Consider the following 18,803-nt stretch of genomic DNA (forward strand, 5'->3'; position numbering starts at 1 on the left):
AATTAAACACTAGATATTCATGCAGTACGTATTACAATATTTTACTGATAAATCGGAAACATATCAAGGTTAGAGAAGCCTAGATAGAACTGAGCTCTGTATATCTTTGTAGTAGTAGCTATTTACTGAAAAAATTACATAACTACGAAAGATGAAAAAGGTTTATTGCTTGTCTTGTAATGACGATGAAAGATGTTCTGTTGTTTCTTCTTACTGATTTAGGATTATTTACGAAATCCCTTTGTCTTATTACTATTTAAATAATCCCTATGTCTATATGGTATATATAGTTGTGTGGGTATGTTTTAATTTATAGTTAAAGTATAGGCGAGAGACTTAAAAAAATATATGTATGGATTTATATGCTTTACATTTATTTTTCTTCATTTCCATATGTTAAAATGAAGGTTGTTGACTCTTAGGTGTTTAAGTAGGGGTGAAGGGGAGAGAGGGCATTGAGTTGTAGAGTGGTTTTTTGTTTAAACGACTGACTGACTGACTTAAAATTACTCAGTTTTTATTAAAAAATATATTTCTTGCAGGAAATGTTTTTAATGTTACGTACATAATTTGTATTTAATTTTTTTTCGAGAGTTTAAAAATTGAGACATTATTTTTCTTTCGAACCCATAACATGATAAAAATGAATAAAGCATAATAATGTTATAATTTGTAGAAGTAAAAAACACAAAAATTATAAAGAATGTAAAAGAGTATAAAGTTACAATTACCTAAATTATAATTTCAATATGATCAGTTAAAAAATAAAAAGAAAAAAACTTAATTGTTATACAAGAGTTTTTAACTTAATTGCATTCTCTTCTTTTTCCATATTTATTTAATGGTGAAAAAAGATCATAAACAAATGTAAAGCAAGAGGTTTTATCAGAGGGCAGGTAAGGGGGTGGGCTGCTTTTTTTTTGGAAATATGGCAATTTTTCTTTATATATGTTTTCAACAATATAACTTTTTTCTTTTTTACTATTTGGCTTTAAGATCTTTGTTTGTTTCTTTGCTAGGGTTTCAGCTATTTTCCTTACTTTTCCTTGCCGTTTAAAGATACATACATATAACAGTTTACATTTCACACACATTTTTATCATAAAAATATTGCTCTGTTGTGGTTGTTGAAATTTGCAAATTGTCCAAAATAAAATAGAAAACAAAATTAAATAAAAATTATTTTACCACTCTATATTGGAAAATTAAAATTAAAAAAAAAAACACACACACAATAACTGAATTTGCACGTCGTATGCTGCTTCATCTTCACCAGAAACAAAATTTTGATCCGCATAGGGTTTCTTCATGATCACGAACAAGTTAGCTGAAAATTAAAAAAAAAAATTAAAGGTTTTTATAATATCAACAAGGTTTATGTTGAAATAAGTGTTTAGCAATTTAAAATGGTATTTCGAGAAGAAAATCTGAAGTCATTGAATTTTCTACATTTCAACGAGGGAGTACTGGATGTGATTGAGCATAGAATTACAAAAACCCCCGAACAATGAGCAACAGGCAAGATATATTGGGTTGCCCAGCTGATAACTGACAGAAGAAAGAATGCAATTACAGAGTCACAAGCTGTGAAAAAATTTGTCAACGCCGACTATATGAAAAACCCAATATTAATTTACAAGTAGTGGCAGTTGCCCAACAACAAAATGTTGAGTGCACTATCTGTCAAAATCTGTGATTAGTACAACTCTGATTTTGTCTATGTTACTAGTTCATGCCATATTCGTTGTTTGGGTGTGTTATATATCTTAACTATAATACACACGACCAAAACTCGTTAACAGATAGTGCACTTCGCGAGAAAAGATTGTACTCAGCTGTTTACGGTACACTACCTGGGTATTATGTCATGGCAACAGGAGCTCAAGTTAGAGAAGAGAGGGTTGCGTTTTGTTGGAAAAAATATGGTAACTCTTTACAATGTGCATGCTCAGAGACAAAAAATACAGAGATAACACAAAACTCTGTTCGCCTCGGCGTTATATAGGGAAAGAAAAAGGAAAGGAAAAAAGGCGAAAACCGTTATTTGAATTTAAATTGGAATTGGAAAGTTTTCAACTTGTTGAAGCTTTTACTCAACATGGCAGTTAATGATGGCGATTAATGATGCCCGTTTAAGATTAGTTTTCAAAAATTAAATTTAAAAACTGGCAAAGAGTAAGTAAGAAAAGTGTAATAAGCAAAGTTTGTTTAATTTAATTTTAGGTTTTTCTGAGAAATATTTTATTTATCACCTTGTGACTATGTCAATGATATCCAAAGCACAGCGAATCTATGTAAAACGTCTGTGTAAAATGTAAACCAATCATAATTTAGCCAGTTTGGAAACGAAACTTATAAAGGGTTTCCTATAAGAGGTATTATTTCGGTATTCAAAGAAATATGTAATTTTTGAGACAAATAATCGAATGTTTATTTCATAATAATTGCTCTTTATTATGAAATAAACATTCGATACCTCTTATAGAAAACCCTTTATAAGTTTCGTTTTCAAACTGGCTAAATTATGATTGGTTTACATTTTACACAGATTCGTTATGCTTTGGATACTGTTTGGTATACCGTCAATAATGAAAAACGAACTTCACCCAAATGGCCATCACGACCACGCTTGCTGGACCATATATTTTTAATGAAATTTTCCTAAACAAATCGTAAGTGGCTGGCTGACGCTGGACTGTTGGCGTACACCTTATCCTTCATCCTCGTAATTTTTGATTCAACCTCAATTTATGTGTTATCCTTGACACTGTTAGCCGGGCACTGTGTTATCCTTGATACAATATCCGATGTTCGAGGCAATGTGGATTACACCCTAATTGAGTCGCTTATTCATAAAAATTACTGTACCACTATTCCTGATAGAACCAATTGGAACTACGATATACCTGGTAACAGAAGTTACATAGACTTCTATACAGATGGTTCCAAACTAGACGACCACAACGGCATCTCCGCTTGGCTGTGTGTACCAAGCGGAGATGCTTGTCATAACGACGATTGACATAAATATCTTCTCAGACAGCCACGCAGCTATCAACACACAAAAACCGCCCTCGATTGTCGCAGATCTCTCAACGAGATGGCTAAACAGTTCAAAATTCACTTGTTCTGGTAGTCTTGCGAGACTAGAAACTACCCTACACATTCCAGGGACACTGGAATCTGTGGGTATGCCTCTAGCGACATATAAGCTAAGTTTTCAGGACCATGCCCCCAGGACAACGAATGATAGATGGCCTCCAAGAGGGGGCTGTGAGCATTCCAAAACTATGTGGCCTAATCTAGACTTGAAGAGGTCTACCGCTTTGCTGTCACTGGCTAGAACAGACGTCTAAATCATTGTGTCCGTCATGACAGGTCACTGTCTAATCGGAAAACATGCTGACAGACTGAAGAAGGTTGCCAGTAACGACTTTTGCAGAAGCTGGGAGGACATCGAAGAAGAAAAGACTATAGAACTCTTTCTCTATGTTTGTGTCCCGCACTAGCAGTCAGAAGGAGTTCCACTTTTTTAAAGCGATCTCAATGGTTCCACGGTAGGAACTAAAAGGATTTTCCTCCTTTTTTTCCTGTGGTATCACAATGGACGAAAACGTCTCAGTGAATCTGATGGCAGACTGCCACTTAAACCAAACCTAACCTTCCTTGTAAATGCTGTTGTCTTGCATTTAACCACCGATTGGACCGAAATATACTACAGATGTTCGTAAATGAGGGATATATGTGATTAGTTTCAAGGAAATCGAATCAGATTTAGACATAATGCTAATGTATATGCATACTAAACTATTTGATAGTAATTAAATAACGACCCTATGCCCTTACATAGAGCGTAGCACTACATTGGATAAATTTTATGGTTGTCATCAGAATGTAACTTTGATTGTTGTTGCATTGATTTTGTATAAAAATCGGAGCTGACATGACCTAGCCTTTAAAGACCCTAGACTAACAAAAAGATGATCAAAACAAGTAAAAGCGTGCTAAGTTCGGCCGGGCCGAATCTTATATACCCTCCACCATGGATCGCATTTGTCGAATTCTTTTCCCGGCATCTCTTCTTAGGCAAAAAAGGATATAAGAAAAGAGTTGCTCTGCTATTAAAACGATATCAAGATATGGTCCGGTTCGGACCACAATTAAATTATATGTTGGAGACCTGTGTAAAATTTCAGCCAATTCGTATAAGAATTGCGCCCATTGGGGCTCACGAAGTAAAATAGAGAGAACGATTTATATGGGATCTGTATCGGGCTATAGACCGATTCAAACCATAATAAACACGTTTGTTGATGGTCATGAGAGGATCAATCGTCAAAATTTCAGGCATATCGGATAATAATTGCGACCTCTAGGGGTCAAGAAGTCAAGATCCCAGATCGGTTTATATGGCAGCTATAACAGGTTATAGACCGATTTAAACCATACTTGGCACAGTTGTTGGGTATCATAACAAAACACGTCGTCCGAAATTCCATTCCAATCGGATAAGAATTGCGCCCTATAGAGGCTCAAGAAGTCAAGACCCAAGATCGGTTTATATGGCAGCTATATCAGGTTATAAGCCGATTTGAACCGAACTCGACACAGTTATTGGATATCATAGCAAAACACGTCGTGCAAAAATTCATTCAAATCGGATAAGAATTGTGCCCTATAGAGGCTCAAGAAGTCAAGACCCAAGATCGGTTTATATGGCAGCTATATCAGGTTATGGACCGATTTGAACCATACTTGGCACAGTTGTTGGATATCATAGCAAAACACGTCGTGCAAAATTTCATTCCAATCGGATAAGAATTGCGCACTCTAGAGGCTCAAGAAGTCAAGACCCAAGATCAGTTTATATGGCAGCTATATCAGGTTATGAACCGATTTGAACCATACTTGGCACAGTTGTTGGATATAATAACAAAACACGTCGTGCAAAATTTCATTTCAATCGGATAAGAATTGCGCACGCTAGAGGCTCAAGAATTCAAGACCCAAGATCGGTTTATATGGCAGCTATATCAAAACATGGACCGATATGGCCCATTTACAATACCAACCGACCTACACTAATAAGAAGTATTTGTGCAAAATTTCAAGCGGCTAGCTTTACTCCTTCGGAAGTGCTTTCGACAGACAGACGGACGGACGGACGGACAGACGGACGGACATGGCTAGATCGACATAAAATGTCACGACGATCAAGAATATATATACTTTATGGGGTCTCAGACAAATATTTCGAGTAGTTACAAACAGAATGACGAAATTAGTATACCCCCCATCTTATGGTGGAGGGTAGTACTTTATAGGGCAGTGTGTTTAAAGATATCGCTGAATATGGATTTGCATATATTTAGCAACAAAGATTAAGAAAATATATCTGCATAAAATCGTAGATCACTTTTTCAAGCTTTAATAATCTTTATTTAAATTTGCGCCCAAAAGGTTGGGCAAAATCGGCAAGCAATATAAACAGCATAATACTCAAAATATGCGCTTTTTTGGTATCGACTTATTTAAAAAAAAAGCGCCAAAAACATTTGGTTTTTGAATTAGAAAAACCATGATTCGAAGCTTAATACATTTGAATAGTCAAGTATATCTCCATGTTTTTTAAAAACATACAAATTTTAAATTCGTCAGAAATTTATAATTTTACGATATGAACATTTTTTATTTCTACTGTAGCAAAATCTGTAAAATTCGTTCAACGACTGAAACAAATATTGGGTTGCCCAAAAAGTAATTGCGGATTTTTTAAAAGAAAGTAAATGTATTTTTAATAAAACTTAGAATGAACTTTAATCAAATATACTTTTTTTACACTTTTTTTCTAAAGCAAGCTAAAAGTAACAGCTAATAACTGACAGAAGAAAGAATCCAATTACAGAGTCACAAGCTGTGAAAAAATTTGTCAACGCCGACTATATGAAAAATCCGCAATTACTTTTTGGGCAACCCAATAGGTTTAAAGTTTCAAAAGTTATACGATATCGTGTTAAATTGAAAATCAAAAAAAAGTGCATGTTCATTAACTTAATACAACCAGATTAGATAGCCTAAGATCATATTTCGAATGGTGCATAATATTTTATTATAGCTTGGAATGGGGTCGAATTCCCCACAGTGCGCTGTTCGGACTAAAAGGCTAAAAATTCTAACGATGGCTCTGACCAAGTAATTGGAATTTCTGGCCATATCTATAAGGCATTTGTTGATCACAGATTATTTCATGTTGGTTCGTTGCCTGTTTGTTTTTTAAACCAACCCTTATTTCATAACTAACTCATCGGCCATTTTAAACTGGGATATTTGTTTTGGGAAATAAAACCAAAACAAAAGAGCTTTTGAGTGGTTTATCGTGCGATTTGAGTGAAACATCATGTGATTTTAGATAAATCAAATTATCTGTCCTCAAGGTTGCCCTCTGTCGGAAAATACTGCAACTACGGTTGTGTTATCTATGTAATTTATCTATGGTATGCTGTTTGTTAGGCTTTATTTCTTTTTATACCCTCCACCATAGGATGGGGGCATACTAATTTCGTCATTCTGTTTGTAACACCTCGAAATATGCGTCTGAGACCCAATAAAGTATATACATATATTCTTGATTGTCATGTCATTTTAAGTCGATCTAGCAATGTCAGTCCATCAGTCTGTCTGTCGAAAGCACGCGAACTTTCGAAGGAGTAAAGCTAGCCGCTTGAAATTTTGCACAAATACTTTTTATTAGTGTAAGTCGGTTGGGACCGATTTGGTTGGGCCAAATCGGTCCATGTTTTGATATAGCTGCCACATAAACCGATCTTGGGTCTTGACTTCTTGTGCCTCTAGAGGGCGCAATTCTCGTCCGATTTGACTGAAATTTTGCACGTAGTGTTTTCATATCACTTGCAACAACTGAGCTAAGTATGATTCAAATCGGTTCATAATCTGGTATAGCTGTCATATAAACCGATCTTGGATCTTGACTTCTTGAGCCAATAGAGCACGCAATTCTCATCCGACTTGGCTGACATTTTGCACGAGGTGTTTTGTTATGACTTCCAATAACTGTGCTAAGTATGGCGCAAATCGGTACATAACCTGATATAGCTGCCATATAAACCGATCTTGGATCTTGACTTCTTGAGCCAATAGAGCACGCAATTCTCATCCGACTTGGCTGACATTTTGCTCGAGGTGTTTTGTTATGACTTCCAATAACTATGCTAAGTATGGCGCAAATCGGTACATAACCTGCTATAGCTGCCATATAAACCGATCTGGGATCTTGACTTCTTGAGCCTCTAGAGGGCGCAATTCTCATCTGATTTGACAGAAATTTTGTACAACGGCTTCTCTCATGACCTTCAACATACGAGTCTAATATGATCTGAATCGATCAATAGCTTGATACAGCTCCCATATAAACATATCTCCCGATTTGGCTTCTTGAGCCCCTACAAGGCGCAATTCTTATCCGAATGAACTGAAATATTACACAATGACTTCTACACTGTTCAGCATTCATTTATGGTCCGAATCGGACCATAACTTGTTTACTTTTCTCATTCATTCGTTCTTATACTCTCAAACTGAATAAACGCATTTTTCTGTTTTTATACTAAAATCAATAAATTGGATTTTTAACTTATGGGCCCAGAGTCATTGTTTGTAGTGGAGTTTTTCAATAAAGTCGTTTCCATTTTTGTTCATCGAGTAAGGATGACTTCACCTCTTGGGCCAATGGGGAAGTTAGACGACATCAACTATGACAGCTGGTGCGTACAGATGAAAAGCGTACTTATCCATAGTGGCTTGTGGAAAGTTGTGAGTGGACAGCTTGCACATAATTTCGATGAGGCAAAACGAAAAGATATTGACGAAAAGGCATTGGCTTCCATTTGCCTAAGCGTGAAGCCGTCCCAGCTAAGTTACATTAGAAATTGTGCAACATCAAGTCAGGCATGGAATAAATTAAAAGATTTTTATGTATATGCCCAGGGGACCATTGCAGAAGGTTGCTTAGTCTTTCCATGCCCTATGGGGAAAATGTTGCACAACTTGTAAATGAATTTTGTGCAGTGACTAAGGAGTTACTTGTCATCATGCACCTGTCAAGCCTTTCCAAAAAATTCAATAAATTTGTCGTGGCCATAGAGGCAAGGGATGAATTGCCAAATTTTGTTGTGATGAAACAGAAAATTTTGGAAGGGGGAAAGAGAAGAAAAGAACAGTTAGCGAACAACAAGAATCAAAACAACAACAGGCGTTTACCAAAGAGCGTAAGAAAGATAAGAGCTGGCGTTAGAGGGCAATACGTAATGACGAGTGACAAAATTTAAAGACACAACATATTTGAATTGCTCACGATATTTCGTTTTTCCTTTATTGCAACTTTCGGTTGCAAAGAAACAAAGCAAAATACGAAAAAATGTTCGAACGAATGCTCGAATCAAAACAGAATAACCCGAAAATGTTGCAGCCCTCAATGTGAATCCAATTGGAATACAATGAAAATGTTGTCTTTCAAAGAGCGTAAGAAAGATAAGAGCTGGCGTTAGAGGGCAATACGTAATGACGAGTGACAAAATTTAAAGACACAACATATTTGAATTGCTCACGATATTTCGTTTTTCCTTTATTGCAACTTTCGGTTGCAAAGAAACAAAGCAAAATACGAAAAAATGTTCGAACGAATGCTCGAATCAAAACAGAATAACCCGAAAATGTTGCAGCCCTCAATGTGAATCCAATTGGAATACAATGAAAATGTTGTGTCTTTAACGCGAGTTATTTTACGGTACGGGGAAGACAAAGCAGAAACCCTCTCTTATATTATCTTACGCTCTTTGGTGTGGAGTAGTTGGGGACACTGCGCAAGCAAATGCGAAAAGAGAGAAAAATAACAAACTCTTACAATGCTAGCTGCAATAGACACCAAAGAGCGTAAGAAAGATAAGAGCTGGCGTTAGAGGGCAATACGTAATGACGAGTGACAAAATTTAAAGACACAACATATTTGAATTGCTCACGATATTTCGTTTTTCCTTTATTGCAACTTTCGGTTGCAAAGAAACAAAGCAAAATACGAAAAAATGTTCGAACGAATGCTCGAATCAAAACAGAATAACCCGAAAATGTTGCAGCTCTCAATGTGAATCCAATTGGAATACAATGAAAATGTTGTGTCTTTAACGCGAGTTATTTTACGGTACGGGGAAGACAAAGCAGAAACCCTCTCTTATATTATCTTACGCTCTTTGGCGTTTACAGCAAAGCCAAAATCAACGACGAAGAGAAACAACACTAACACAAGGAAACCGTTCAAAGAAAAGTGTTATGTGTGTGGAGCAAAGAGCGTAAGAAAGATAAGAGCTGGCGTTAGAGGGCAATACGTAATGACGAGTGACAAAATTTAAAGACACAACATATTTGAATTGCTCACGATATTTCGTTTTTCCTTTATTGCAACTTTCGGTTGCAAAGAAACAAAGCAAAATACGAAAAAATGTTCGAACGAATGCTTGAATCAAAACAGAATAACCCGAAAATGTTGCAGCCCTCAATATGAATCCAATTGGAATACAATGAAAATGTTGTGTCTTTAACGCGAGTTATTTTTCGGTACGGGGAAGACAAAGCAGAAACCCTCTCTTATATTATCTTACGCTCTTTGGTGTGGAGTAGTTGGGGACACTGCGCAAGCAAATGCGAAAAGAGAGAAAAATAACAAACTCTTACAATGCTAGCTGCAATAGACACCAAAGAGCGTAAGAAAGATAAGAGCTGGCGTTAGAGGGCAATACGTAATGACGAGTGACAAAATTTAAAGACACAACATATTTGAATTGCTCACGATATTTCGTTTTTCCTTTATTGCAACTTTCGGTTGCAAAGAAACAAAGCAAAATACGAAAAAATGTTCGAACGAATGCTCGAATCAAAACAGAATAACCCGAAAATGTTGCAGCCCTCAATGTGAATCCAATTGGAATACAATGAAAATGTTGTGTCTTTAACGCGAGTTATTTTACGGTACGGGGAAGACAAAGCAGAAACCCTCTCTTATATTATCTTACGCTCTTTGATAGACACATCGTCATTACACACACATTTGTGGTATGTGGTTAGCGGTGCCACATCACATATGTATGTGTAATGATCGTGCAATGTTTATCAAAGAGCGTAAGAAAGATAAGAGCTGGCGTTAGAGGGCAATACGTAATGACGAGTGACAAAATTTAAAGACACAACATATTTGAATTGCTCACGATATTTCGTTTTTCCTTTATTGCAACTTTCGGTTGCAAAGAAACAAAGCAAAATACGAAAAAATGTTCGAACGAATGCTCGAATCAAAACAGAATAACCCGAAAATGTTGCAGCCCTCAATGTGAATCCAATTGGAATACAATGAAAATGTTGTCTTTCAAAGAGCGTAAGAAAGATAAGAGCTGGCGTTAGAGGGCAATACGTAATGACGAGTGACAAAATTTAAAGACACAACATATTTGAATTGCTCACGATATTTCGTTTTTCCTTTATTGCAACTTTCGGTTGCAAAGAAACAAAGCAAAATACGAAAAAATGTTCGAACGAATGCTCGAATCAAAACAGAATAACCCGAAAATGTTGCAGCCCTCAATGTGAATCCAATTGGAATACAATGAAAATGTTGTGTCTTTAACGCGAGTTATTTTACGGTACGGGGAAGACAAAGCAGAAACCCTCTCTTATATTATCTTACGCTCTTTGGTGTGGAGTAGTTGGGGACACTGCGCAAGCAAATGCGAAAAGAGAGAAAAATAACAAACTCTTACAATGCTAGCTGCAATAGACACCAAAGAGCGTAAGAAAGATAAGAGCTGGCGTTAGAGGGCAATACGTAATGACGAGTGACAAAATTTAAAGACACAACATATTTGAATTGCTCACGATATTTCGTTTTTCCTTTATTGCAACTTTCGGTTGCAAAGAAACAAAGCAAAATACGAAAAAATGTTCGAACGAATGCTCGAATCAAAACAGAATAACCCGAAAATGTTGCAGCTCTCAATGTGAATCCAATTGGAATACAATGAAAATGTTGTGTCTTTAACGCGAGTTATTTTACGGTACGGGGAAGACAAAGCAGAAACCCTCTCTTATATTATCTTACGCTCTTTGGTGTCTTTAACGCGAGTTATTTTACGGTACGGGGAAGACAAAGCAGAAACCCTCTCTTATATTATCTTACGCTCTTTGATGTTTATACGTTTTAGTGAACATAAGGAGACAACAGCATTAGCTGGAGAGAAACACATCACTGGTATAGGAGACGTTGTTATTCACAATAGTGAATTTGAACTTTTGCATGAAAATGTGTTGTATTCCGCAGACAGCACTACAACCTAATTTTGTTTCAGTGTCAAAAGCCGTTGATAAAGGACTGTTCGTAAAATTTGGTGGAAAAGAAACATTCATAACGAGAAAAGACTATACAGTTTATAGCTGAAAATGAACATCAGAAATTATTCGCTATGAATAACTCAGCGTTGTGGCATAACCGGTACGGCCATCTAAATTCGAAAGCTTTCTTGAAATTATCGAATAATATTATGGTGAATGGCATGGTGTTTCCAAAGAATTCCGATGTCACTTGTAAGACTTGCACGATGAGCAAAGTTTATTTGCTCCCGTTTTCAAGTTCATCAGAAATTAAATCAGGAGAAATTTTGGATTTAATTCACACAGACGTTTGTGGGCCCTTTAGAACTAATTCGATTGGAGGCTCAATATACTTTGTAAAGTTTATTGACGATAGGAGCAGAATGATGTTTGTATACTTCAACAAGTCAAAAAACTAAGTCTTCGCAAAGTTCAAAGTACTCAAAGTGATGCTCGAAACATCCACCAATCGAAAAGTGAAGACCCTTAAAACTGACAATGGCACGGAGTATATAAATGGTGAATTCAACCAATATTTGGAATAGGAGGGCATATGCAGACAATTGACCGTACCATACACACCTCAGCAGAATGGCGTGGCTGAGCGTGCCCACCGGACACTCATTGGAATGGCGAGATCGATGATGGTTCATTCAGGTGTGAATCAACATTTGTGGGCGGAAACCGTTTATGTTCGGAATCGCTGTCCAACAAAGTTGTTAGAGGACAAAACACCTTATAAAATGTAGGTGGCTTTGAACAAAAAGAAGGTATTAAAATTTGAGGCTAAAGGTAAACAATGTATGATGGTAGGTTACTCTTCTACATCAAAGGCGTATCGACTTTTCGACAAGGAAGATATGAAAATATCCGAACATCGAGATGTCCTTTTTAACGAAAATTCTTTTAAACACGATGACGTCAACGATTTGAAGTGCGAGGACTATTTTACATAATGTATTGATGATAGTGCGCCGGAACAAAATGGGGATGAAATCGATATGGAAAGTCAAGGCAATACCATGCAGGTGGATCTTCGCGCTTAAAAGAAATGTCAAATTAGACGCTACAAGGCCCGTTTAGTAGCGAAAGGATATAATCAAGAATATGGGATTGATTACAAGGAGATTTTTTCACCTGTAGCTAGATACTTGCCGACCGACACGGGGTAACTATGAGCACCACACAGGCTGGAACTTTGAGCTCCGACTTGTGTGGTGTCCATCGTTATCACGGTAAGCTTAGCTGAAAGCTACCGGGCGCTTCCACAGGTTGCGGATGGTCGAAAGCTCCGTTTTTATGCGGAGTAGCTGCAAATGCTGGCAGTCAACGATTTTCGAGAAGAGAGTCTCAGTGAGGAGTCAGGTGGCACTGACTCTTAATAAAATACTGATTGCCAATGATACTCGAGATGACAAGGCGAGTTATTGACGCCTTCAAATAACCAATGGCCAACATCAGCGTCTGTTCCCAGGTTAGAGGCGGCGAGCGTCGGATCTTGGAGCAAGCGGCTCGCCACAACGAGGGATACATGTGCAATCCCACAAAACCCATGCGGTTGGAGCGCTGGGCCAGTAACCCACCCCGGAAAACTATGAAAACTACTATGAGAAACAAAGGAATAGAAAAAACGGACCCCCAACGTTGACGACCCCGCACTCTTTATAGAGAGGGTGCAGTATGCACCCTGGCGGATGTAGTGGAGAAGTGCAAGGCAGATATTATCGCCTTACAGGAAGTGCGATGGACTAGGAATGGCGTCACTACAACACCAAAAGGTGACGAACTATACTATAGCTGCCATAACACAGGCATGAATTTGGCTGTGGATTTGTGGTTAGTCGGAGACTCAAACACCTTGTCTCCAGCTTTACTCCCGACCACCGCAGTGTGTATCAAGCAAAGATACTTGCAATTAAGGAAGTGGTGGAGTGGTCGTAGTGTCATTACGACCATTTCTGAACACAAAAACCGCCCTAGACTGTCGCAGATCTCTCAACGAGACGGCTGAACAGTTCAAAATTCACCAGTTCTGAATGCCGAGCCACAGAGATATCCTAGGGGATTGTAAAGCGGACGAGCTTGTGAGATTAGGAACAATCTTACACATCCCAGGGAAACTGGAATCTGTGGGTATGCCTCTAGCAACATTGAAGCTAAGTTTTCAGGACCAGGCCCGAAAAACAACGAATGAAAGATGGCCACAAAGAGTCTGTGAGAATTCCAAAACTATGTGGCCTAATCTAGATCTCTAACCTTGAAGTCTACCGCTTTGCTGTTACTGGCTAGAACAGACATCTCAGTCAATGTGTCTGTCATGACAGGCCACTGTCTGATCGGGAAACATGCTGACAGACTGAAGGTTGCCAGCAACAACTTTTGCAGAAGCTGTGAGAAGGAAGTTCCACTTTAGGTTCTGATTTCTTTGAGAACCTGTCTGGTTTAGCGCAATTAGTTGGGCTTTGTTGCAACCACATTTGCATGTAAAGGTGGCGGTCCTCGTCAAGCTCTTATAGGCGAGCATATATATTTTTATACCCTCCATCGTAGGATGGTGGTGCACTAATTGCATCATTCTATTTGTAACTCCTCGAAATATTCGTCTAAGACCCCATAAAGTATATATATTCTTGATCGTCATGGTATTTTAAGTCGATCTAGCCATGTCTGTCTGTCGAAAGCACGCAAACTTTGGAAGGAGTAAAGCTAGCCGCTTGAAATTTTGAGCCCCTAGAGAGCCCTTTCTTGAGCCCCCTAGCGAGCGCAATTCTTATCCGATTTGGCTGAATTTTAGCATGAGGTGTATTGTTATGATTTCCAACAACTGAAATCGGTTCATAACCTGATATAGCTGTCATATAAACCCATCTGGGGTCTTGACTTTTTGAGCCTCTAGAGGGCGCAATTCCTATCTGATTTGGCTGATATTTTGCATGACGTGTTTTGTTATGACTTCCAAGTACGGTCCAAATCTGATAAAGCTCCCATATAAATCGATCTCCCGATTTGATTTCTTGAGCCCCTGGAAGCCACAATTTTTATTCGATTTTGAGGAAATTTTGCACATTGTGTCTTGTAAAGGCTTTCAGCTTAGTACGGTCCAAATTGGCCTAAAACCTGATTTTCATGTAGTGTTCTGTTATGACTTCGAATAACTATGTCAAGTACGGCCCAAATCAGTCTATAACTTGATATAGCTCCCATATTAACCGATCTCCCGATTTGACTTCTTGAGTCCTTACAAGCCGCAATTTTTGTCCGATTTGGCTGAAATTTTGCATGCGGCGTTCTGTTATGATTTCTATAACTGTGCCAATTACGGTCCAAATCGGACCAGTTTAGCTATATCGGGTATGGCTAAACCGGTCTCTCGATCACCCTTGTTCGAATCCTAGAAGCTTTAATTTTTGCTGGTTTCACAGAAATTGTGCATGTAGAATAAAATTATGCGCTTCAACTAAATTTATTTTACATAAAGCAGAATCCATGGCCATGGTTTCCCAAGATTCAGGTGGTCATTATGGAGTAGTTATTTATAATACACGCATTGTGTAATTGCTTAATAGGCCTGATGACTTTGCATTTTTTGAAATAAATGAAATGAATATCCAGATCCATGAACTCTGTGACTACGATGGGGTTTGTCCAGAAGGATCTGGGTCTGAGACGAGTGCCTCTGGCTGCGCAGTTAAACAGGTGACATATGTCGTGTGATCCCAGGTCCCAATCGGACACACAGGATCGTTATTGAGATGGAAACACTCTGATTTGCTGGGGAAAGTCAATTCCCTCAGGTGCGATAGGTGGCGGTCGTTCTCCAAGGTCAACATTCTACCGGTAGCTATTCACTGCAGCTGCTACCGTGTCAGCTTGAATATTGTCCAGACCCGCTTGATCTAGAGTTTATTTCTTATAGCGCTAAATCACTCCCTCTTACACTCTCTCTAGATCATGAGGCGCTGAAAACCTATCCACAAGGTAATGATTTGGATGGTCTTTGCGATAACAGTCTAGAATAAAGCAGTTGCCAATCAAAGGTGCTAAATGCGTGTCCTTCAATTTTGCTTAAGTATGCCATATTACCTTACCTTAAATTTGCGTCTATAAAGGCAATATCTTTGGAGTATTCTTAGAAAATTTTGAAGAAGAATTATTCAAGAAACCAATCTTAATCAAATCATGCTTAGGTGTGACATATCAGCCTTAAATTGGCATCTATAAAGGTACTATATTTGAAATATTCTTAAGAAATACTGCAATTGCAATTGAGCACTCCACTGAGAAACAGGGACAAACTTCTCATATATCAATGAGTGCTGCTCGATTCAACTTTAAGCTCAATGATAGGGACCTTCGTTTTTTGCCGAGTTCGAACGGCGTTCTCTCTTTGGAGAGAAGTATTCACATGGCTGCCATAGAATTTTTTAAAAGGCATAGTTCCTCACAAATGTCGCCAGCATTAGGAGGGAATAACCATGCTAACCTCTCTAGCCTCTAATTCTAAGGAAGAATTACTCAAGAGACTAGTCTTAATAATAAACGTCATAAATTGCAAAAGAAATTTAAATTATTTCCTATGAATACTCAAAGCGTTACGTTAAACACCTCATCTCGTTCGAGCAATGAATATGTTTCTAAGATTCCGTACTCGAGAGAACTGTGAACAAAAGGTAGTCTAAGCAATAAATGTTTCTCTCTACACATATAAGAGAGTACCAAGGGCATAAAGCTGGGAGGATATGTCTCTCTCATTTAAAAATATGTGCTGCACAACTCAAACGAACAATTACTTTTGAAACTGTTTCTTATAGAGGCAAAATAAATTTAGGATATTCTTGACGCATGTATTGCCTTGAGGTCATGTAAGGCCAAACTCATTTTTAGTTCCATAGTTCTAAGTCCTTTGTTTGGAGAAATTAATTAATAACTATCCAAATTCATACGCCAACATTTAGATTTTCATTACGAAGAATTTCTTGAATAAACAAATCTTCTTTGTTTTCTTCTTCAAAAGTAAACATAGATGTATAGTGAGATACATACTTTATTTGATTGCAGAAAATTTCTCTTTATGTTGTTTCGCCCTTGCCGCTATCGTCTGCATTGTCTGCATCGTCATCATCATCTATGTCGTCGTCCTCGTCATCGTCATCATCATCATCATCATCGGTTGGCAAATCATCTTCGGTTTCCAGATCGAATACATCATCGAAGAAATTCGAGTCAAGCGTTGGTTCTGTGGGCTCTTTTCTCTTGGGTTTAATGCAATAGTCCTCCAAGGTCATGGGCACAACGATACCTTCTTTAATGGCATCGGCATTAGCAGCCAATGCTTGCTTGCGTATTATATTGGGATATTCATTATCTTTACCCTACAAATGGGGAATACAAGATAACACAAGTTATCTGGAAGTTTAACCTAGATGCATTGCAATTTACCTGAGAATCTCTCCATCGACGATACATAACCGACGCATCGACATTCGCTGGCGAATATGTGTTGGGTTCATTGAGCAATGAAATCACCGATAGCAGTATAGTGCGTACATTTTGTGTAGGATTCCAGCGTTCGCACGGCAGCTCTCCACTCTGTGGATCATCAACTGGTGGATGTAATATGGATATGCATAGGTCTCCGTTCTCATAAACATTAGGGTGCCATACTTTTGTTAGAAAACGTATAGATGGAGGTGAATAGGGATAGTCGGGCGGAAACTTCATGTGTGCCTTAAAGTAACCACCCTGATAAAGGGTATCGGGAGGACCAAATATGGCTACCTCCCATTCAAATAGATTATCCTCATTCACAAGCTTAACACGGAATCCCTCAACTGGTTCTTCTTGCAAGGATTTGTATTCGAGAGCCAAAGCACGTACAGCCGAACTGCTGGGTGTGGCCAAGGGAGAATTTGATGTGGAGGCCAAAGAATGTGACATTTAGGATGACTTCTTTTGAGGTAAGGACAACTACTAAAACTCGTGCTGCTTTTTTGTCTGCTATTAGAGAATAGCACCTTGAGAAACTGGGCTGCAACTCAGTCTCGAGAGTGTAAGCAAATAATACCAAATCTCAGGATAAAATGCAGTTGTCAAATCGTGACCAATTTATCTTGTTCCTTTGTTAGAAGAAAACTGGAATGAGAGCGAGAACCAAAGTAAGATATGCAAAAAAAACAACGATCATTAACGACTTTGTTGTCAAAATTATTTCGCATTAAAAACGAAAACAAACAATATATTCTAAAAAATAGATAAAGAAAACCAAAACAATAGATCGTTACACTCCGTCGTCCCCACCGAACCACCAAGGTAAGCAACCCATACACCGAATAAAGTGTAAAATGCATCTCCCTACAGCATTGTGTTCAAAAAAGCAATTAAACACAAATTATGCATTTTTATGGAAGAGATCGGTGGAATGAACTGGGAAAAGTTGTTAAATATTTGCCTCGCTGAATGTTTCATGGTCCCCCGTTTCATTGTTTGTGTATATTGTTTGCAGTTTTTTTCTGCGGCCTGCGTCATAATTGCCTTTCACGGAAAACTTCTTTGGCGTAAATACTTACTTTAAAGCACAGAAACTCTTCGATGGACGTTGAATTTATAATTTTAGTTGTAGATTTTGGAATTTTTTATAATTTTTACTAGTTTGGACAACGTTCTTTAATGTTTTCGCTTTTTTTTCTTTATTGTAAAAATGCAATTTAATTTTTGTCATTTGTGCCGTATTCGGTCAAATTAGTAGATGTTTTTTAATCAGTGTCAATGTAACGTTAAGTAATAAAGTAACGTGGCGTTGATAAGCAAATTGAGTTAACATGATCAGCTGATAGATTTGATTGTTTTCGAGGAACACACACAGTTCGGGCGGCTATCAGTAAAGCTGTTATTAGACGGTCAGACATATGATATGTAATTTCAAAAATAGCAACTCTGAAAGTTGTACACATCGTGTGATACGTACGAAAAATTTTATATGACAAATGGATATTGGAATATATAAACAAATTTTTTCTTTTATATCAATATATAAAGGGTGATTTTTTTGAGGTTAGGATTTTCATGCATTAGTATTTGACAGATCACGTGGGATTTCAGACATGGTGTCAAAGAGAAAGATGCTCAGTATGCTTTGACATTTCATCATGAATAGACTTACTAACGAGCAACGCTTGCAAATCATTGAATTTTATTACCAAAATCAGTGTTCGGTTCGAAATGTGTTCATTCACCGTAACGTTTCGTCCAACAGCATCTTTGAAAAAATACGGTCCAATGATTCCACCAGCGTACAAACCACACCAAACAGTGCATTTTTCGGGATGCATGGGCAGTTCTTGAACGGCTTCTGGTTGCTCTTCACTCCAAATGCG

At 37.8% G+C, this 18,803-nt stretch overlaps 1 protein-coding gene across 1 annotated transcript; it reads right to left on the reverse strand.

Moving 5' to 3' along the window:
• Nucleotides 1-780: 780 nt before the first annotated feature.
• On the reverse strand, nucleotides 781-18,178 carry LOC106094047 (ubiquitin-conjugating enzyme E2 R2). The gene is made up of 4 exons (XM_013261221.2): nucleotides 17,997-18,178; nucleotides 16,870-17,562; nucleotides 16,474-16,802; nucleotides 781-1,327 (listed from the first exon to the last, which is right to left on the reverse strand). The coding sequence occupies exons 2-3, from the start codon at nucleotides 17,365-17,367 to the stop codon at nucleotides 16,500-16,502; spliced, it is 801 nt and encodes a 266-aa protein (XP_013116675.1). The 5' UTR covers nucleotides 17,368-17,562; nucleotides 17,997-18,178; the 3' UTR covers nucleotides 781-1,327; nucleotides 16,474-16,499.
• Nucleotides 18,179-18,803: the final 625 nt, after the last annotated feature.

Source organism: Stomoxys calcitrans, chromosome 1, assembly GCF_963082655.1.
Source record: "Stomoxys calcitrans chromosome 1, idStoCalc2.1, whole genome shotgun sequence".
Lineage (NCBI taxonomy): Eukaryota > Metazoa > Arthropoda > Insecta > Diptera > Muscidae > Stomoxys > Stomoxys calcitrans.